At 47.5% G+C, this 22,222-nt stretch overlaps 1 protein-coding gene across 1 annotated transcript in view; it reads right to left on the reverse strand.

Moving 5' to 3' along the window:
• Nucleotides 1–2,222: 2,222 nt before the first annotated feature.
• The window catches only part of LOC146590518 (uncharacterized), a 30,744-nt gene continuing 10,744 nt past the window's right edge, over nt 2,223–22,222 (reverse strand). The window contains exon 2 of the mRNA XM_085314472.1: nt 2,223–2,662. Within this exon, the coding sequence (XP_085170598.1) occupies nt 2,367–2,662 (296 nt within the window). The 3' untranslated portion in view covers nt 2,223–2,366. The remainder of the gene's footprint in view (nt 2,663–22,222) is intronic.

Raw genomic sequence — 22,222 nt, forward strand, 5'->3', positions numbered from 1 at the left:
ACCTTGTCATCCTTCCAGCCCGAGAAACCCAGGCAAGGGCGGTCCTGCGCGGCCTGGGAAGAGCTCCAGATGCGTCAGGAGGCCACAGAGGCACTTGACATTTCCCCGTTGTTATTAGCATCTCCTTAATCAGCCACACGATCACCGACTGCACTTAATACGCATTCAGGATGACTGATAAGTAGTAAAGCAATTCTCAGGTGCTAAAAAAAGAATTCCTGTGCAGGTGGATTATCAACGGGTACTTTTTGTCCCATATTTATTTTATCTGCAACATGCAGCTGCCTCTGGAGCATCTGCCTGTTCCCAGCCCTCTATGCCTGACTCTCCCAGAGGTATTTCCACCCGCAGCACAAGCTATATATGCAAATCCAGAAGCATGATTTAACCCTTCGTGTTCTCCRTAACTTCCCAGCTGTGCCTCAACCTTTGATCTGAGATAAGCGGTTTGGCTGAAGATGCACAAGAGTGGCCTGAGCACTGCAACTAAAGACAAAATCCTCCGCAGCGGTGTCAGGCTGATTCCCCGTGCCCTCCCTGGACATCTCCTGCAGACAGTCCTGGTAGGTGCCGTTGAGCTGAGGGACCACGGGGAGCTGCCGTGTGCGCAGCGGTCTCTGCCGTGAAGCTAAACCTACCTCGGAGGCAGCAGAGCAGAATAAGCGTACACTAACGCTCTGCAGAAAACTCAACGGCCTACTTGTCTGATGAGTATTCATTTACATCTTGGCATTTTTGGAAACAATACCTTAGGGGTTTTTTGTTTTTTTGCTTTGCTGGAGCATTTTCTGAATAAAAAAAAAAATCACTTATTTTGACACCAGATAAGAGATCCATAAGGTTCTCTCTGATAAATTCTTCACAGTTTTGCAACACTGCCACGAGCAGCCCAGCTCCGCTGTGTGCGACTTTGTGCGAAAGCGTCAGGCTGATTATCGCTCACCCACTCGTCGGGAAGGCAAGACGGGAAGGCTCGTTCGAAGGCTTGGGGCGTATTTTAGCAGCCGGCCGAAGACTTCTGCTGCATTCAGTCACCCATCCTTTGCGCTTGCCTCCAAGCGCTGAGGATCCTAAAACTTCGGCGCGTGACTAAGGACGGTTGCCTCGCTCTACGTACGCAAGCAGCCCCCAGCTCACTTCTTGCACGTGGCGAAAGCTCTAGGGGCCAAACGAATTAGCGCCAAAGGGCTTTGAAAGCGAGAACAAGAGGTAAGTGCGCTCAGATAACATCCGCGTGAAAGTATGCAGGAATAAAACACGAAAACGCGTGGCTTTCGCTGTTAAGCTTTCCGTGAAGGCACTCATCCAGCGCCGGGGAGCTGGGCCCCGGGGGGCGCTGGGGTAAGTGTGTTTGGTTTGTGGGGGTCTGGGTAATCGGTTTCAGACTGTCTGCACCCACCCACGCTGGTCCTTCCAATGGCAAGACGGGGTTAGCACGGGATAAAGGTGAGGAACAAGCCCTGGATAAGATGATTTTGCACGCAGCATGGCTAATCCCGACAGGAGTAATTCCCTCCCCTTTCACTTTCTTATTAGGCTTTTAATGAGAGGCAGTGGGCAAACGTGGCAATAAGGGAAATACCGGTTAGATAATGAGGAAATAACGTTCACCACGGGAGTGGTCAAAGAAGGGAACAGGAGCGCAGAGAGGCCGCGGGGAGATTCAGAGCCGGCTGGAGTCAGCCCTGAGCAACCCAGCCCAAGCTGAAGCAGACGACCCCCGGGCACGCCGAAAACCCGCCGCGCGTTTCCATTTTTTGTTAGCAAGATGGCAAAGAGCCAGCGAGCCGTTAGGAGTCACGGAGCAAGGGCTCGCGCACAGAAACGGAAGGATCTTCGTGACCCGGGCGTTCGCCCTGCCCTAGCAATATTAATGCAGAGGTTTTAGCGTGTGTCGCTAGCACAAGCGCTCGGGTCCSGCTTTGCAGGAGGCGGGGGGAAGAGACCTCGCTGCTTTGCAGACGAGCCTCCCGTGCAAGGTGCCGTTTTCCATCTAAGCTTTACAAATAAAGACTAAAAGGGAATATAAAAAAGATGAATATACTGAATATTTCAAAGGGCACTTTTACGGTCTGGAGGAACTGCACTGTAACGTGGTAAACCTACAGAGAGAGAGAGAGATTTTACGTAAAAGCAGCAAGGCACAAAGAAACATCTGCACAGGAATTCATTACTTTTAACTGACATTTTGGAGCACGGTTAAACCAAACAGTTCAGTTACGTGTCTGGCGCTCTTAAAGTTGGCACTCAGCACAGATGCTTGGCGGCAAAAAGATTTTCTTCCGCTTGAACTGATRCTATATTCCCACCAACTAGTGTATTGCTCCTTTTCTTCTGTAAGTCCAAAGCGGTTTTYGACCCTAAATCTAACATACAGGCCTGCCAAAATTCTGCGTGCCCGGACGTCCTTTCCACGGCCGCGGATTTCGGAAGCCAAAGTCGGTTTTAAGCTCGCGGCCGAAAGGAGGCGGGAGGAGGAGGGGCCCGCGGCCGGCTCCGCGTACCTGCGCGTCCCGTAGCAGGTGCCGCAGCAGCAGCACGGAGCTTCGCAGAGACCCCCTCTCGCCGGGCGCGAACGCGCCTTCCTCTTCGTCCAGCGCTTTCGACTTGCCCGCGACGAAGTGAGAGATCTGGTCGTTCAAGGAGTGCAGCGACTCTACAGCTGGAGAGACAAGAAGGGAGACAGAGCGGGAATGCAAATACTGCTGCAAATGCTACACGGAGAACGTTATTATTTTTAATATTAAGTGCACACTGCAGCCGACATGAGGGCTGAAAACGTATTGAGCTATTGCAATAAGGTCCTACAGTTACAAACATAAACAACCAATATTTATGTTTATACGTATACATATATTACATATATATATAAGGTCACTCATCTAAGGTTACGTTTAAGGTTACACCACAGCAGCTAGGGCAATATATGGACTGAAACAAGATATACTTAAACATTTTGACACAGAAGAGYTAAAAATACTACCTTTCAAAAACTTGTCCGATATTAGCATTTATAAAATTCGGCTGAAACGGAGAATCCTTCCTGCTAAGGAATGAGTCTGCATGGCTTATCGCCCAGGAGCTGACAGATCTAACCAGCAGCCCTGCGTAGCCACGGAGAAAGCCAATTGCCCAGGGTTAAATAACAGGTCGTTGCTGGAATAAAAACTGCAGTCTGCTGCCCCGATGCCGGGGCCAGAGCCCAGCTCTCCGCGACGTGCCAGGACCCCGTCTCAGACAAGAAATTGCCTTTCGAGAGCCAGGGCGGGACAGAAGGAGCGAGCCCAACGACCGAAATCGCGTTCGTTTCCCTTCTTCACGGTCGCTGGTGCTTGAAACGCGGGCAGACCTCCACGTTCTCCCTCTCGGGGTCAAATCCCCGGAGCTACGCGCGGGGTTCGGCTCCCGCCCGTGCAAGGCGACGGCGGGAACTACCGCGCTCGCGGCCCGGAGAGGCACGGTTTTACGCGCTTCGTGATGCCGCAATTTATACAGACCGTAACGACACGAACCAATGCGCTCTTGCACGATAAAAACCTTCCCGTTTTCGCAGACTCGAAAAATCCATGCTGCAATTTCCTTGCAGGCCGTCGCAAGCTTTGTGTTTTCGTTTTCCCCGAACAAGCGAGGCTCCCGTAATGCTGCAGTGTGGCTTTTTTTGCTGCTGCTCCATGCAGTAAAACCCTTAGAYAAGCTTGCGGCTCGCGGCAGCGTGCAACCGTCACGCTCCGAGCGGTGCAAACCCTCGGCTGCTTAGGTTGCTTGCAAATAAGGCAACGTGTTATTTCGGACTCTCTGACGAGCGGATTTTACRAACACGAGGCAACCAAAATACACTCAACCTGCTTCTCTCCAGAGCAGATCCTACCACGAGATTCAACGTAGCAAAGATTACCCTGAAACTGTACTCATTACGCAGCAAATCTTCCCCAGCTCTCTAGTAACAAAGAATTGGTAACGAGGAACAGGAATTTTACCCAAATGCAGGAATGAAGGACGAGATTCTTCCTTCCCAGCAGTGCTTATTTTGGATTAAAACCCTGTGCCTTAAAAAGCCTTGAACAGAGCCAGTCCAAAGGGATTAGGAGAATCAAATGGTTTTGGGGGTATTCATGTACATAACTGCTCATGGAAAAAGTATTTGAGGCTCACCATGATGGATGGGCCCGTTTTAAGCTGTAATATAAATCACATGCAAGTCGAGGACTTTGGAATAACTAATTGAATCAATCCCATTTTTCACAAGTGTGCAATATRACGGGCTGGGGGATTTTCATCAGCTAAGGAAAGTCGTTGCCTTTTTTACGGCAAGGCTCCCAAATAGCTCCCAGCTTCCTTGCCAGGAAGGATAAACTCTGCGCATCTGTTAAAGAGGTTCAGAGCAATCCTAGTGCCCCCAAAAAGTGATGAAACCTATGGGGAATGTTGGGGAATTGGGCTAGTCTGAAGCCAAAGATGAAGTTCTCCCACACTCTCCCCTTCTTGCCCCAATTTACAAATATATTTCTTTCTTGCTTTGCTACTCAGAGGCTAAACCAGGCAGCACCCAGCTAGATAAAGAGGCGTACAGAGGCATTACAGGCAATTTTATAAGCTCTGCTGCTGCTCGGGATGTTCTTGTTTTATTCATTGTGTCAATACCTCATTTATAGCTGAACTGAAGGAGAAGATGAAAGACCCTGGAGAAGCGTTGCCCTGAGCCAAAAAAATTTCAGCGCTTCTCTCCAGAGCAATATTTAACGGCGACGCTGAGCGCTAACAGCCCTTCCAGGCACACGGGCGTTTCTGCCCCAAAAGCAAAGCCCGGCGGCCGGCGGGAGCCCGCCCCGCCTGCAAACGCGCCGCGCGGACGGAGCCAGGAGGAGGGCGCTCGGGCAGGCGGTCTTACGCTTTTAACGCGTGCAGAAAAAAACGCAATACGGGCTTTGGGACTTTCCTCTTTCCAAGCCCCATTGCCACGGCTTCGCTCGCACCGTTATAAATTCGTTTTTTTTTTTTTTTTTCATTTTTTTCATTTGATGGAATTGCAAGTGAGAAAATAAAAGCCACCCGGAGCTTTTGCCATCCCTAAAACATTAACTTACTTCTTAAAAGAAAGGAAACCAGGGCATAGCACACCTCCGCTGACACGCGACCGAGATTTCTTCCCTATCCGGTGTCTTCCCAGCGTTAGCGCACCTCGTGCTCCCTCCCAGCCATCCTCWCCCCTGAAGCCTGCCCGAGTCCTCTTCGTCAAAGTAAAATAGGGATTTCTGAACCGCTGGCCAACAGACAAAGCAAAAACAAAGAAAGCCTGAAAAATGATAATTTATCACACTGATTTTGCGCACGTCCTGTTTCACAGCCTGCAACTCGGTTTCCGAAGGAGCCTTGTTGTAACCGGCGGGAGATGTTTCTCGCTTCACATTTAAGCAAATCAGGGGGAGCTGCCTCCCTTGTGCACGCTGGAAATCAGAGGGAGAAGGCAAACCCGCCACCCCTCTCCGCGTTAAGCCYTAAATATTTCTGCTGAGCTGCACTTCAGCAGCGCTAGTAATTCCTGCGCGGTTTAAACATTATCGCGGACGAGGCAGGCGCCGCGGCGAGGAGCRTTTGGCCCCCTCCGGGAGCCCCAGGTCCCTTCGGCTGAGCTTTCCCCCGCCTTTGCCGCTGGAAAATCCAGCCCGCACGCAGCCCGACGCTCTTGCAAAGCCCTTGGAAGAGGTGGGTTTGCAGCTGAGGGACCTTCTCCCCCAGCTGAAGAGCCCCCTCGTCGCAATAATTTACCACGCCGCTAAGTGAGGAAAAAAAAAATCTGCTATCTGCATTAGGGGCTCAATCACCTTGCAGCGAAACGCTGTGAAGAACTCATTACACTAATTACTAACGAGCCGGCCTCTTTGGGCTGCRAACGTTTGGCACGCAACGGGCAAAGAGCCGCATTCAGAGCTTCCCAAACACGACGGAAACCCGTCAGGCCAATAAACGGCAGCGCGGTTTCCTCGGGAACCGTGCTCAGAAATGCAGTCAGTCTTTTTTTTTTTTCTTTTTTTTTTTTTTTTTTTTTTTTCCCCAGCTTATTAGTTTCTCCTTACCCACCTGACCTTTTTGGAAATGAAAAATGACATTAAGCAGCAGAGCTTTGTGGAATTGTGACAGCTCTAATAATCAAAATTTTTCACTGGCACTTTTTTTTTTTTTTTTWAAGATGCTGGGGCAGCTTCTGTCGAAGTTGGATTTTTAACTATTTCCATTAAAATACCAATTTTAGCGTGTTCTTACAACATGGATACATTTTGAATTCCAGCAACCTGGAAACAAGTTTTGTAGCTTCTTGTGATGTTCTCTCTCCATCAAAAAACATACCTCTTAGCAGAAAGTAGAAAAACGACAGGAYTTTCAGAGCTATGGCCCAAGGACAGATGTCCACATCCTCCTTGGGAAAGAAAGGCCAGGTGCATACTGGGTTCCAGCAGACTTTGATGTTCTGAATATAGTTGTTTACAGAAATATTTCAGATGCTTAATTACTTTTTATTCCCCAGAGCACTACCCACCGCGAGGCCAGGCGTCATGGCAGATTTAGAGAAACACTGAAGGCATGCCAAACTGGTAAATCTAATTTCTGGAAGAGAAACTAATTTTAAATTTGCAAGRTCCAAAACCCCCTTTCTGGAGATGAACCAGATGTGGTGGAACCCAGCTTTGCAGCTGCTGCTTCCTTGTTTCTGTTGGGTAACCATTTATTTGTCAATTTTTTCACTGATTAGGAAAATATATTCCGTAAACAGTAGCTAATTTATTTAGACAAAAAGGAAGTGGGCAACAAAAATCGTGTGTGCCGACACAAAGACAGCATGCGCCGGGYATCCAGCTGTTGACATCCAGCTGTTACAGAGTGACTCTAGGGGACCGGTGCCCATCCGTGCACGCAGACGGTGGTGGTGGTGGCACAGAGGTGCGAGAGTTTGGGTGGCGTACCTCAAAGCCTGCTTCCCAGTTTGCCCCAAACTCGCCCCGTTTTCCTGAACCCGCAGCATTTTCACCTTCCTATGTCTGAACACAACCGCTGGGGACGCAGAGCGCGGTGTTTCAGCGGGGGGTTTCGGTAGCGAGGGGATGTCTCCGTGTTTTTTTCATTTGGCAAAGCTTCATGGAAGAAATTAAGTGATATTTTTCCTGTTGATGACCAATGGGAAAACCATTTGTTTCTTAATTTCCCTAGCTACAGAAGATATTACCTTCTTTATCCTGACTTTCCTAGGTTTTGAGATTTATTTTTAAACCCTGACATCACAGCTRTCTTCACCTTTTATTTCTCGATCGTGCACCCTGCATTTGTACACATTTGCTGCTGACATTAATTTCAGCAAGCAGAGAGCAGGAAAAAACCAAATATCTCCTTCAAGCCTGTAGACRGGGGCAACATACGCTGCATTAATCTCCTTTCCTGATTTTCATTGGTAGCCTTTGCAGAAAGATTGTTCGGCAAGTCAATGAAATAAAACTTGCTTAAAGGGTRAGAGGAACAACTACGACCAAGATGAAGCTGGCTTTGGAGAACTGTAACCTAGGGAAGCTGCGTTTTGCAAGCAAAGCTTAGAAGAACCGAGATTTTCCATCAGTTGTGCTACTGTGCCAAGTCCCAGTAAAAATCTGGGATCCTGGCCAGGTGCTGGGAGAGATGAGATCATCGCAATGCCTCACCGGTGGCCAAAGCAGGTGAAAACAGAAGAGGAGAGAAATAAAAATGCTCTCTGCTCCTCAGTAACAGAGCAAGCTGGGCAAACAGAAAACGGGTTGATGAAAACGTTCACAAACCCCTAAGTGATTCAGCGCTTTGGGTTCCAAGTGCCCGAGGTGCTCGGGCTCCTGAGCCTCGGGCTATCAGGGAGCCAGGGAAGCTCAGCTGCTTGCCCGGTGCCAAACAGCATCCCCGCAGCAGGGACAAAACACCGTATAAGCAGCGGTTCCCTCCAGCGGCACTCGGCCAGCTGACGTGGGCCTCTGCTCTCACCCACACGGATCTCAGCATCACGTKAAAAATATGTAAAAATATATATATACATACATATATATATATATATATATATATAAATTAAAAAAAAGCCTGCCTGCAGAGGCAGCGCTCTCACCTGCACAGCTGCATCCTCTTTCCAGATTTGCCATGGCAACCAGGATACTGGTGCAAAACGGGCACCGAACCGTCCTTCGCCCTTGAGCCAGACCACGGGACTTCCCGTCGCGGGGCGCGCAGCGCCGGCGGCACGCGGCTTTCGGGGCAGCGCCGGCTTGGCAAAAAAAAAAAACACCCCGCGGGGCTGTAAACGCCGCGCGGCCGGGCGCTGCATCCTGCATCACAACTGGCAAAAGCTTTGACATACCCGCAACCGTACTGAGCACGGTGCTCCAGGCTGGGCCTGGGTCGAGGCAAACAGGCTCAAAGGTAGTCAAAGATTACGGCACACGGACAAAATCACAAGTTTTTTTTTTTTGTTTTTTTTTTTTTGTTTTTTTTTAGGGAATGTTTTTCTACTCAATGCGTTCTCTTCTTCATTGGTTTGCAAAAGACAAGAGGCTGAGCCAAGAGCACTTGGAAAGTGCCCACGGGTACTGCGATCTCCTCTGCTCTTCTCCGACAAATCAATGGCTCTGAATTGAAGTTTTTCTATATGGGTTAGACAGTTTCTGTAATTCAGAGCCAGATTTTAGTAGGAAAGACTTGCGGCTCTGCGACACAGTCCGTGGACAGCAGATGTGAGCACAATGTTGAGTTTGATCAGGAATGACACACTGCCTTTATCTGACCCTGCTTATCAAATKTATTCACCTCGGATTGTAATTTTTTGCAAAATGCTGAAGGTTGGGAACATTTCTCCGTAATATTGGTAAAGGAAAAGTATGATTAGCACACAACTTTCCCCGCCTCCAGACCATCTAAGCAATTGCTTATTTTAATTCTTCAGAAGTACAGCACTTTAAAGCACATTTAAAGTACTTTGTTGAAGTGGGTTCTGGATAGCGAAAAATGAATCATTACTAGGACAATTATCCAAACGGGGTCATAATTGACCATGACATGCAAACGCTAAATATGAAGTGGGAAAGCAACCCGTGAGTCATCTCGTGGTAACAGGAAAGAGACTGATTAGTGCAAATGAATCCAAAGGGCAAATGTGAAGCTACTCTRAACATAATTTGAAGAGCTCACAGCTCTCGCTGACTTCGCGTGAGGTCTTAAAATGATTTGAATAAGACTGGTAAAAGCAAAGATCAGCGATCTCTGTTTTGCCAAGTACAACGGGCAGCACTGACGTTGTCACGCAGCGCTTGCACCAGCGAATATATCGTGAAACATGGTGCGGTCCTTGCTTACTCGGGGGCCRAAGCACGGGCATTTGTAGGAATAATGCCAATTATAATAAAAACAAGCACTCCTCACCTGGAAAATAAGCTCCTGGGGGCCGTGTCCTGTCCTGTAAGTCTTTAAGGTCAACTTGGGGACCAAARTCATCATGAGAGGAGGACATTCAGACGAAAAGAAGTTCATTAAGAAGCAATTAGTGCTCTTATWCAGCGTGCAGGATAGATTGTATTGCCCTTTCCTTTAATGCATGTACTTTTGGCCATCGACAGAGGCAGAAGAGCGAACACGAGGGACCACCGCCCTGCCCCGGTAYGGAAATCTCCATGCCTATTGGCTACCTTTGGCAGCTGCTCAGAAGAGGACCATAAAAGCATGGGCTTTAACAGCATGAGCATCTACTCCCCCCTCGGTGTTCAGTCCCTTGCCCGTGGAAACCCTTTTCCTGCAACTTTGAAAGAGAAAGAGAGAGGGAAACCRTCATGCTGTTCCCCAAACCTTGAGACCGGCGTGTTTGATGTCTGCCTGGGGGGCAAGGGGATTTTTTGGCTTCACATGAAGCACAGACGTGTGCTGAGCACTGCGTCTGACCATCATTTATGAAAAGCAAGGTTTGGAAGAGCTTTAGAAGAGCCCTGCCTGTCTGAGGGAGGAGGATGCTGTCACGAAACCCTCAGCAATAAAACAGAGAAGCAACGCCGGAGACAAACCCTTTCATCCCTGCCCTCCCCTCATCACACACGCGGATGACACAGAGCTTCAGAGGGATGAATTAATTACACGCTTAACCCGGCTTTATTCAACGTGGCCATTGCTTTCTGTCGATAAGCAGCTCCCAAAGAGATTTCCCCGTTCTCAAGAAAGCCTCTAGCCTATTTTCCCTCAGTTACTCCTACACRTTGCTTTTCCTGTAACACAAGTATCTGACATTTTTCTCCTTGATGGGGTAAAATAATAAACAGGAGATGAAAAGGGAGAGGGACACCCTTTTGGCTGGAAATCTGAGCCCGCGGCTTCCTCCTGCTTCCAATCACATCCTCTAAAGTTGCCTCAAASGAGGAAAAATAAAGCAGGAGGAGTCAAGAAGTCATAAAAGGCGCTACGACGGCCAAACCCGGATTGCAATCACTTTTACGCACTGTCTCAATGATTTCTGGTATTTTCAGCAAACTGGTTCCATGGCAAATACGTCAATTCTTGTATGTCTTAATTAAATACTGACACTGCCAAGTGGAATTGGGGTAAGAACTGAAGCACAACAGGCCAAATTCTCCTCTTGGTCAGAAAGGTGGAGGCCCAGAGTAACTGCACAGAAGCCAGCGCGCTCTTGCTTGTACGCAACGTTAAAAGACAAGCTCCAGAGTTTTCAAGTATTCCCTACGGAAATTGCACCCCAGAAATTGTCACTGAATTATCAACACMCCCCCACCGGCACATGAAACGCTGCGGCACCGCGATGCTGTCAGCGAAACGCGTGTCCAGCCTTTGCGCCGCTCCCGGTCTTTCTTTGCGGAGTTTCAAGTTGCAAGCCTCTTTTCGAAGCAACGCTCGCAGCCTCCTCCGAAGCTCGGGAAAGGTGGCTCCAAAAGCCACCGGTCTTTGACTTGAGCTGTTATTATTTTTGTTATAGCATTATAGGTACGCRTGCAGTTTTGCAGGCGTTCTGCTACGTGTACCCTGACAGCGAGTGCACTGATTGACACCACCTTTAATACAGCAGTCAGCAATTCTCAATTGGTGGGTTACGGTTTTCTAGGATGCACAGCTGCAAGGTGTGGAACACTGAATTATAATTTCAGGCAAAAAGAAATCTAAATCTTACACCCTTCAAAGTCAAACATTCTCTTTCAGCAGCTCAAATAACATACGAACATACAATTGCCTTATCATCAATGCATTTTTGTCCCTAATAAACTAAAGAAAATTAGGGTGGGTTTTATTTTTTTTTTAATAAAGGCCCACAAACCTGGAAAAAATGAGAAATTCAGCTCTAGATTAACATTTGGATAGGCCAACAGATGACCTCTTCATCTGTTAAGTCCCAAACGTAGGATGCTGCATGTGACAATGAGTGATGCATTCGCGTGCGTGCACGAATGAATTATTCACGCAAGTATCTTTAATGTCGGGGGGATGCCTTTCTCCACTTTCCAGCTTTTCACTTTGATCGTTGCGTTTCAAAAAAAATAATAAAAAATAAAAATAAAAAAGGAAGGGGAGTACAAGCTTACGCTATGGATTGGCAAGCCCTCCGTGTTGTTCTTCGGCCACGTGGGTTTCGGCTAACGGCTGCAGCTACGACACTGCAGACATTGGACRGGCCAAGCAAACACGTACCCAGCGTGAGCGGACCAAGTAATCAACTACACAGACGATGGCTCTGTTAGTCAATCATAGGGCGGCTACTTACAGATTTGCACCCAAAAAGCATTTCTGGCCCGTTTTGCACATGCCTGTGATATGGTTATATGTGATTATATGGCTCTGTTTTCCGGGACCTTTTCAGCCCCTCGCCTTCTCTAGGCGTTTTGTTGTCTTCTGATTTTTGACATTCACGTAATTACAACCGGACATCATTAATTTACCATTCCTTAGGTATTGACTTAGTCTCACTACTAGATTACTTGACTTTTTTGTTTGTTTAATCCTTACAACATCGGAATTTTTTAAGGCTGACAGCCAAATAAATCCTTTGGAAAGTTATGGTGTATATATTAAAAATCTCACCGTCCAACAAATTAAGGATGTGAATTATACGGCCAAATTCGACTAGCAGCTCACTCCAGATGGCACATTTTGGCGTCACGGTGTTTTGCAAAAGAGACTTATATTCCTATCTTCTTGAGTGAAATTTAAAATTCTGAGCAGCATAACTATACAGGGGGATTACATTACCTTGGATTTGTATTTTTAATTCTATTAAAACTCCAAGTTTGCAAAAGAAAGTAACTGTATGCATTTGATTAGGATCTTAATTAAATGATTGCACATTGGTATAGCTGTTTAACAACTTAAATGAGCRTGTTATCCCTCAGGAAGTTTGGGAAAACAAAGTACTCGTTTTCCYGGTGCTCCACTGGTATCGGGCAGTTTAAATACACAAGCTGACGCGAAGGCGGGTGGTGGGATTCTGGCACCAGGACAGCGCTTGGCCACTTCTYTCAGCATTTTACCAGAGTCCTACTGAAAAAAATTTAACCATTACAAGCTGAGAGCACAGCTGACACCCGAGGTTTTGCTCTGGTCAGTTTAATTAGCCCATTAAAAATTAGATATATTAATTTCCATTTGAGWAAGTTCACACTTCTCTGTGTCTCTGAGCCGGTAAGGAGGCGTTGCAGCCGAAAGCGGGCTGCGACGGCACGGTTCCCTGCGGTGAACAGCTTTTGACCCGGCAGGCCGATCTGCTCTCTTACTTAGAGGCTGTTACTGGCCTTAGAGGGTGTCTCGGGGCTGCTTCACCGGCAAACCCCGACCCAGCAGAGCACCGCTCCTCAGCGCAGAGCTGGGCACGTGCCACTTCATCAGGAAACCTAACCGGAAACGAGGGATAAATGAACTCCCTTCTGCCGTTGTTTTGATCCCACTTAGACGTTGTCGGTTCAAAAGTGCATCCGGAAGTTTTTGGGGTTGTGTCCCTGAGATATCAGGGAGGAATACTTAATATAGGAAACAGAAAAAATGCTCTGAGACCTAAAATACGGCAAACTCGGCGCACGAGGCATCCCCGCCACAGCCGCCTCAGTCGGGGCTCCAACCGGCTGAAGACCGAGACGGCAGAAGCGGGAGGTCTGCTCGCTCTTCCATCTTCCAAACCAAAGACCTCGGGCAAGCCTGAGAGCGTGCGAAACCTCCGGGAGCAAGTCCCTCACTCCGCAAAGCCCGTATCACAGGCTCTGGGCACCTGGGAAGCCGCAGCGACGCGGGTAACCCGCAGATTGAGGTTTCCATCTACTCACCATGAGCGAGGAGGGGACCGAGGACACCGTTTGCCCCGTCGGCAGAGAAGAGGGACCGAAGACGAGCGGGGCTCTAATGAGAGAGCAACCCAGAGCTCTAGTACCAATTTTAAGAGGATTAAGCAAAGCTCTCTCCCCCAGGGACTTTGACAGGAACTTTTCCAGGTTGGAGAGATACAGTATGAGAAGTAATTTAATTTCTTCCTTGGCATTTATAACCGATGAAAGCAGCCCTGGGCAGTTCCCAAAACCAATCGTTGGATCCTGCAAGCGACTTAGCCTTTAGGTGAGGCTGGAGATGGGATCTTCAGCCTCGTCTTGAACCCGACCCAGCTACCAGCTGGGCTCTGCCCAGAGCTTTAATGAGTCAACGAGCCCTTTTGTCCTGAATCTATTCTCCATCTTTACCTGTTCTTCCCTTTCTTCTCTCTCTTTTCTTTGCCTCTTTACTCCTCTCCTTTTCCTTCTTCTCTATTTGCAAGCAGGGCTCTGCCTGTGGGTTTAGTGGCCAGGTTTGGTGGCTGAGGTGCCGATGGCCCGAAGGAGCCGTATCTGTGCCCGAAACMGTAAGAGAGGATTGCCTCTAGAAACCGGCTCAACCAAACGATGGGGCTTCGGAAGCCAGGCCAGATATTAATTCAAACAAAGTTTCTCTATCCCACAAAAGAACGACTGGTTTGGTTTCACTGAAGAGGTTACAGTGTCTCACCTAGAGGACYATCTAATGAAACACAGAGTTAAACCAGTCATGACGTGAAAAGATTAATTTGCAATCACGCCTGTGTTGACTGCTCCCGGACAAAATCCCATTAATGAAATGTTCAAATGAACAATTTTTATAGTCAGTCCAGGCACAGGAAAGATTTGAAAAATAGAGGGACAACTCAAAAACATAAAGGAGAAAGCAATAGATTAAAAAAAAAACCCTACAGTGCTGTTCATTACAGTGGACAAGCAGTTCTGCAGGCAGATCCCCGGGGGAAGGTGAATTTTTATGCAGGAATTCTGTGCGTTTGGAAACACGCTTCTTCGAACAAAAAAGAACCGCAACGGTTTAATTTGGCCTTGCATCCTGCCCCAGCTTTTGCAGCATTTTTCGCTGCGCGGCCCTTCTCCCGAGAAGCCTCGAACGCGCGGCGGCAGCGGCGGCCGAGACCCGGCGCCGCCGCGGGAATCGCCAGCGACGGGCCCTCTGCGGGGCTCTTTTTCTTTTTTAGGGGAGCCGCCAGCGCAGGAGTCGGCCACCGCAATTACCGCAAAGCCGCCCCCAAAACGAGCACGGTTTCGTTAGTCACGGGGGGGAAAGGCCGAGTGCGTACYGGCACGCGGGAAGCCTTTGGCAGGATGAGTTATGGAAAGTCAGCAAGTGCAAAACGCCTGCCTTTATTTGCGCTTTTGGGGGAAGACAAAAAAAACCCAAAAAACAAAAAAAACTCACAATTTGCCGTCGTGCTTTTGCGGCGCTCAGACAGAAATCTAACCGCGCACGTCTTCAGGCGCGCTTGTTCCGAACTTGCTCTTGGGTGGGTTTTCCCAGGGCGGAGGGAACCTGCTCAGCTCTGTTCGTACTGAAGGGATGAGCCAGCACGGAGCCCGGCGGCAGAGGSGACGCGCTGCTGGGGGATGCAGGGTACGTACGCCCCCTTCGTTATTCATTACATACTGGAAAAAAGCATTTGAAGGTATCCGGACACTTAAGTAAGTGCCAGAGAAAGTTCATTAAAATAGAACCTGAAGTTAATTAACTAACTGATGGACTCTGGTGTCCCATTTGCATTAAAACTATGCACATCCTTCCCTTGGTCTACTGACTGGCTTTATTCAGCTCCAGTTAGTATATCAAAGTGATGTATTCTGCTTACCAATTCAAGGCAAAGCCCATTTATCTACTACAGGAGGCGAATGGATTTACATTTAAATGGTGTTCTGCATGTATCTAATAACTCAGTTCGGTAATCAAAGCAGTACAACCTAAGCAGGAGCATCTCTGGCCTTAGCACAGCCCGCTAGCCTCCCTCCACGCGCGCCTCCCAGCTCATTTATTTCTTCCACGGGTGAAGAGGAACAAAATGGAAGTGTTTGCATTCCCCAGCTACAACCAGCCAGCAACGTGGCTAGCAAGGCATTAAAAGTGGAACAGGTCATCTTAGGTTCACTGTATTCAGGGAAAAATTGCCAAGAATTGCACTAGCCTGGACAAAGCAAAACAATTTGTAGCGTGGAACATGCTTGGGCTAAATAGGAAAAAAAATTAAAAATCCTGTTATTCAACTTTTTTARTCCTTGTTATTGGACTATACTTGATTTATCTAGACTATGCAGAAAAACGTGTGTGCATACGTTAAAAAATTAAAATAACCACAGCTTAATCCCGCAATTCTCGTAACCCTCCTTAAGAAGGTCTTTGAAACGGTAGAGTTTGCTGCTGAGCTTTGTCCTATAGTARTCTCCGCGGCGTGGACTACGTAGCCCCAACTCCGTGATAGGCAGAACCTGCGAGAAGCCGCGTCGGAGAGGAGCGGCCTGGGAGAAGAGGCGGGCGTTTCAACGGGCCACGAGCAAAGCGAGCTCGCGAGGAGCACGCGAAGCCCCAGGGTGGCCGAGGGACGCTCCGCTCCCCCGTGCCGGCTGCCCACCGGCACGGATTTTAGGGCGGCGGGAAGTTGCCCGTCGGAGGAGGAGCAAGCAAGCGCGCCTRCTGGAAGAGTCTGCGCGTCAGCTTGTTCCTACGGCTGGTTGACTGCAGGGACCACGCGGTTCCCCCCGCGGAGAAAGCATATGGTCTAAACAAGGCTAATAAAAATACGTTAATGTCTCTGTTGCCTCCCTTGTAAATAAAGTTTCCCTGGGGGGTACAAATTTATCAGTCCGTTTCTCTACCGTTTATGGCCACAGATCAGAAAACCGGGTATGAAATGTTTAGGCGAACTGCACACGTACACCATCTCCTCCTCCTCTTTCTTCGGGCTCGTGCTGGACACGCGCATCCCACTGCAACTATTCCGAGCTGAGAACTCAGGATTTTAGGAGAAGCTGGTCATCGTGCGACCATCGCGTGCAAACCTACCTGATGGGCCGCTGCCAAGCTCTCGGGAAGCCTGGCTTTAGAAACAGCTCTTTGCTAATCTTACTTACGAACAACACCTTTTATGAAGCATCAGCTAGAGTCTGAGTATTTCCCTAAGTCTTCACGGCTGGTTGGACGCTCGGGAACAGYGTCCAGGAAATGGGCACAAAGCGGTCCTGAACCGCTTGCCCGCCTCCGTGCCAAAGGGTGCTCTTCATTCGCTCCACGCTACCCGCAAATTCATCTCTCCCTTTCATTACTTCGGTGCGAAGCAGCAGTGCCGGGAGGACCTCGAAGGTCCTGCTCCCGCAGGAGGAGAACGCGGAGGGAAGCGGGCCGGCGAAGGGGAGCCCACCGCGCCGCGCCAAACCGGCCCCGTTCTCCGCCGGGCTCCCCACCTGCAGCCACGGCGCGTGTCCCCCGAAGCCGAAACGGCTTCGTTACTGCCTAAGCATCTGACAAGACAGCAATTACGAAAAGCAATTATTTTGGACGCTGATTGCTTCCCGCGCAGGCGGCGAGCGCGGTAACGGCAGATAGCGGGGGAGGCTGCAGCTGCGGGATCTGGAGGAGCTGATTGATGTTGTGGGGCGGCCGGGAAGGGGAAACTCTGCAAGCACCCAGCGTAGCATCCAAATTAATTGACGCGAAATAACTTCATGCGTTTAATTTAAATGTGATTAATTTATTGGGGGAAAAAAAGCTGGGCAAAGGACAGCTAGCTGGTGCGTCTGGTGTAACAGCAAGAGGAACATCAAGTCACCATAGCAACATATTTGTTAGAAACAAGACAAACAGTTTTAGGACGATGCATTTTTGTTTTGAGTCCACCAGAGCGATGATGACTGCACCAACGGGATGCAAAATGTTGAAATAAAATCCAAGAGATTAGGAACAGCTAGGAAGATTTCTGTTTTTCCTCCTTTGAAGAGAGAGCACGCTGCAGCGACTTTGGAGATGAACCTGGAAAGGCAGTGGCTAGCGTAGGTAAGGCCAAAAACACCCGGCAGCGCATCGCACCGGCCGCTGTATCCATGCCCAGCCCACACGCAGGCTCTGGGCAGCTCAGCGCTGTCAGTTCCAAACGACTAAAAATCATGAAAAAATGAGGAACTCCAGTTCTCTTTTATATATATATATATATATATATGTATGTATGTATGTATGTATGTATGCATATGTATATATGTGTATGCACAGCTCGGGACACATTGGAGACAAAACCAGTGTAAAACCAGAAGCTGTGCACACACAAAACCGCACTAACATTCAAAATGCCTTCGCACCCCCAGTGCCTACTCACCGCTTCACCCAGCAAACCCCACAGRTACTAGGGCAAACACGGAGCAGCGTTCGATAAAAGCTGCCCTAAGAGGCAACTCCAGTGCAGACCTAACGCGCAGCTCGGGAGCCACACGCATTTGTAACACGTTCTTTTACGGGGAGGGGGACGCATTTTCCTGGCATTCACACCAGACACATATCCCCCACTGGCGCACAGATATCYCTAGGGAAAAAGGGCTGATAATTCAGGCAAGCAGCCCGAAGGATTTGAGCAGTTTAGATAAGACTGGGTTTAATTGCACCATTTTGCAAGTTGATAATAAATAATTATTATGCAGGGATTAAGGGATGTGCTGGGATGAAAATAATTGCTTTTGAGAAACAAACAAACCTCATAGTTTTATAACGTATTYGGATCATGACCCCTCTTGTGCGTATTGTTACCGAGTGACACATGGGATTAACTAGAAGAGTTAAAAATCGTTTTTACACTAGGTGCGTGCACCTACCCATACACAAAAGCACACACAGAAGCTCACACTCCTCTCATTTTAAAAGAAAAWATATATATATATTCATATATATAGAAAACAGTTTTACTTTACTTTAACCAGATAAGGTTGAAAGATGGAAACGCTGGTTTTCAGGAAAGCTGTATACCATTGTAAGGTGCAAAATTCCCAAGCCCCACTCCTGCAGCTGTTTAATACCCTTAAATTCTCACATTTGCACAATACCATTAGCATCGGAGAGGATTAACAGCCCCCCCGCCCTCGCGTCTCGCGCCCGAGGCGGAAGGGACGCGGCCGGCGGGGCCGTTTCCCCCCGCACGCTGCTCTGTCGTTGCAAAGCACAAACGCAGAATTTCTTCCCTGGGGTTATCCAGCAAGCCTCTTCTCACTCTCTGCTTTTCCTCACCTATTTTCCTCTACTYGAGAAAAACGACCCAAATCCGTCTGGTGCCCCCTAGGAAGATGTTTAGGAAACAGCTTCTAAAAATATCAGTTTTGGAGATTCTTGCTAATCGTGTTCAAATTTCATAGCCCACAGAGATTTTCAAACACTACGCTTGATCTGACTACCCTGATTTATATGTTATACTTACAGCGCACCAGGACTGGGAATTACAATATTTGGACTACTTTTCTGAGGAAAGCGAGGCCTGTATTAAGCATTTGTAGCAGAAAATTCTAATCATTAGAAGCGGGGAAAAATACAAAWATCACTGGAAGGCAAGTAAAATTCTCAAGCTCTTCCAAACATATTGAAATTATCTTATAGCCAAGACTTGAAATGTGCTCGTAACAATTTTAGTTTTTAAGTGACTGCCCCTTTACACTGACTCTCCAACTACAGAAAGCTTTTCCTTAAAAAAAAAAAAAAAAAAAAAGAAGAAGAAGAAGAAGAAGTATTATACATATTAGCCATTAGCTTCCAGCAGGGAAGTGTAATTACCATAATAAGATTTCTTAAAACTTGGCTTTTATGTTGTCAAATACATTAAATTTTAAATCTGGTGCCAAGTTCAGAAAACAGCTCTAAAAATGTAAAAAAATATATACAGAGAGAGAGCAAAATCAATATTATTAAGAGTGAAATGGACTATACTGGAGGCAATCAAGCCTTTCATTTCGTACAAAAAAAAAATACTGTAAAATTATAATAAATGACTTGCATTTTATCATTTGGTAAATTGCTACAGTATTGGTGTCAAAACAGCAGCATTGCTCCCACCAAAGGAGCACTTTACCACTGCAAGTGATACTTTTGACAAAGTGTCTTCTTAATCCATATACCGCTATGTCAACGTACGCAGGCTCCTGTTTCTCGCACCCCTCCTGTGATGCTTTCGGTGGGCTCATTTGCTATTTAAATGCCCACCCTCTTCCTAAATCCCTTTGCTCTCTACCCGCCGACCAGCTCCGAACGGAGATCGGCTCCGCGGGCGTCAGGATGCGGCACTCAGGCTCCAGAACCGCCGAGCCGAGCCGAGCCGAGCCGGGCCGAGCCGAGCCGAGCCGAGCCGAGCCAGGCGTTTCGGTTCTTCCGCTCTTCTTCCCCGCGTTGTGCACGGCAGCAAAGTTTTGCTTTGCAAGAAGAGGAGGGAGAGACGACGCCCGGCCCCGCGCTTTTCTTCCGCGCAGTGATTTGTGCTGCCCTTACCCGCTGCCCGGGACCTGGGTGGCGGCGAAGCGGGAGGCGCGAGGCGCTTCGCTTGCACTTAGCTACGGCACTTTTTACATCCCAGCTGTGTTACAAATCCCGCCAGTTCACGCCCCTATTTTAAAAAGTGCTAGCGCTCGTGTTCGCTAAAAACACTCTTAAACCAAATTTTCACCTTGGTGGTGCTCTTGCTTCTTGACTATTTACCGGCTCACACAAAACACGGCAGCACGGATTGCAGCTTGGTAACTCAGGCCGACTTGTATTTTGCACTTAAACCAGACACCTGTGTTCTTTGTGCATCCTCCCCCCTCTATAACATTTACCCTTTTTATTTTATAAAAATTCACTAGCGTATTGAAGAACTGTTTTTAGGTTGGGGTCCTTCCCTGAGCGTAGCGTTCGTCGGGCAGCTGCTCCTCAGCTGCAGGATTTCRGCACGAGATTATCACAGAATCTGACACTAAGGTTTTACTGAAAAACGGAGTTGCTCTTAAGCTAGTATTGTTTCATTTAACGGTTATGATTATCTGCTGTGCAAATGCTTCTATATCACATTGCTACAGTCTCTGGAGATTGATACTGAAGAAAGATAAAAGGCCAGAGGGTAATTATAGTGCTTTTCATTTCTGCTGATCTCAAAGTATTGTGTAAAAGACATAAATGCCTCCTACGCACAAGCCTGAGATCTAAAGGATTACCTGGTAAATACAGAAAGAAGTACKCTTGGTTATTTTTCAAGGCTTCATAATAAAAATTTTTTTTAAAACCCTCCTTTTATCTTCTTCTAAAATGCTATTCTTTTGCAGCTAGACGTTTGCTTAGATGTACAAGCATCTGCTAGCAGATGCAAGTACCTCTCCTTCCAGTATAGCTACGTTCAGAAGTGCAATGAAAAYCATGATGGTCGATTTTGCACATATACGCTCACAAATCTCCACTTACGTTCAAGCACCTCACCCCAAAGAYGCCTGTTATTGTCTATCACACCGTAATGGCCATCCGGACTTAACCTGTAGTCACGCGGACGTGACCCAGCCTTCTCCAGCTGCTCCAGGTTCAGTTCAGAGTTACTAATCAGCTCCTCAAAATAAAGTGCTCTTACGGTGGTGGGGAGGGAGAGAAAAAGAAAAGAAAACTGCTTCTTTCAAAAGAAATGGAAGTTGACCATCTCTGCAACCAGGAATCACAGGTTTTTTTTCTATTTTTTTTCTTTTTTTATATATATATATTTACTGGGATGCCTGGAGGGAATAATCAATAGGAAAAGAACATTTCTGTTTTGTGATTCTAACTGCGATTCTAACACCTAAGTAGTGGCGAGCATCCAGATCCGCTAAAACACTTCCAGGATCTTCAAGGACGGGATCCTTCCTCAACACCACGGTCTCCCCACAGTGAGATAAATCACCACAACTCCTACATTTATCCCATAGCCACTCGTGGGCTTATTTGTATATGGATGAAAATATGAGCTTATAAAAGCTTATAATATTTTATAAGCTTTATAATATTTTATATATAAAAGCCTGTGTATTTTATGCTGGTCAAAAAAAAATAAGGAAAAAAAAGATCTAGACACCCAAACTTTTAAAATCATCTATGGGGTTTTTTGCCCTTAACTTCTTCTGAATTACAGTGACAATGAAACCTAAAGCATTACATGGAAGGAAACAAAACACACCACCATGAACTGCAGGGATCGGACCTAGGATGTCTGTAAGTAAATACAAACAAAATACAGCTTGGTAAAGGTTATGGGAAATTTAACAAAGAAAGCAGTTAACTTTAAAATTAATACTTGCTAAAAAACCTTATCCTTTCATAAGGATTTGAGATTTCATCAAATGGCTAATACGAATGTCTTGACAAATGGTCTGACCAATTTTGTCATATGCCTGAAGAGCTAATTAGGCATAGCTTTACGTAATTATTCATCTATTAAACAACCACCTCAGCCTTAGGAAAATATAGCGAGCGCTTTTCTTTAGACATATTGCGGTTTACCGTAACACGACAGCCCTAGCAAGTTCTTTCTCATTTTATGCTTATTTCTATTTATTACAGGAAATAAATATACCTGGCACCGCGAAATACACTTGAAAAATGTATTTCATGAAGTATGCAAAAATATACCCTAAAGGAAAGTATGGTACGGCGGACGCGCGTGCTTCCCTGCAGTGAAGCAAGCGAGAGGTGCCGTCCGCCAGCCTGACGGCCCCCTCCGGCRCCCGGGGAAGTCCGGGGGACTGCGGGTCTGAGGCTGTTCCAGAAGCGACTTCCAATAAATTCGTACCGTTCCTCACTTTTGTTGCAGCCTGCCAGCAGGGTGGACGCGCGTGGGCCGTTCTTCGCCAAAGAGCCGTAAAAACGCCGTCGCGCCCCGGCGACGAGGACGGGGAGGTCT

The sequence above is a fragment of the Rhea americana genome, unplaced genomic scaffold (assembly GCF_003343005.1).
Source record: "Rhea americana isolate MKP2758 unplaced genomic scaffold, rheAme1 scaffold_404, whole genome shotgun sequence".
NCBI lineage: Eukaryota > Metazoa > Chordata > Aves > Rheiformes > Rheidae > Rhea > Rhea americana.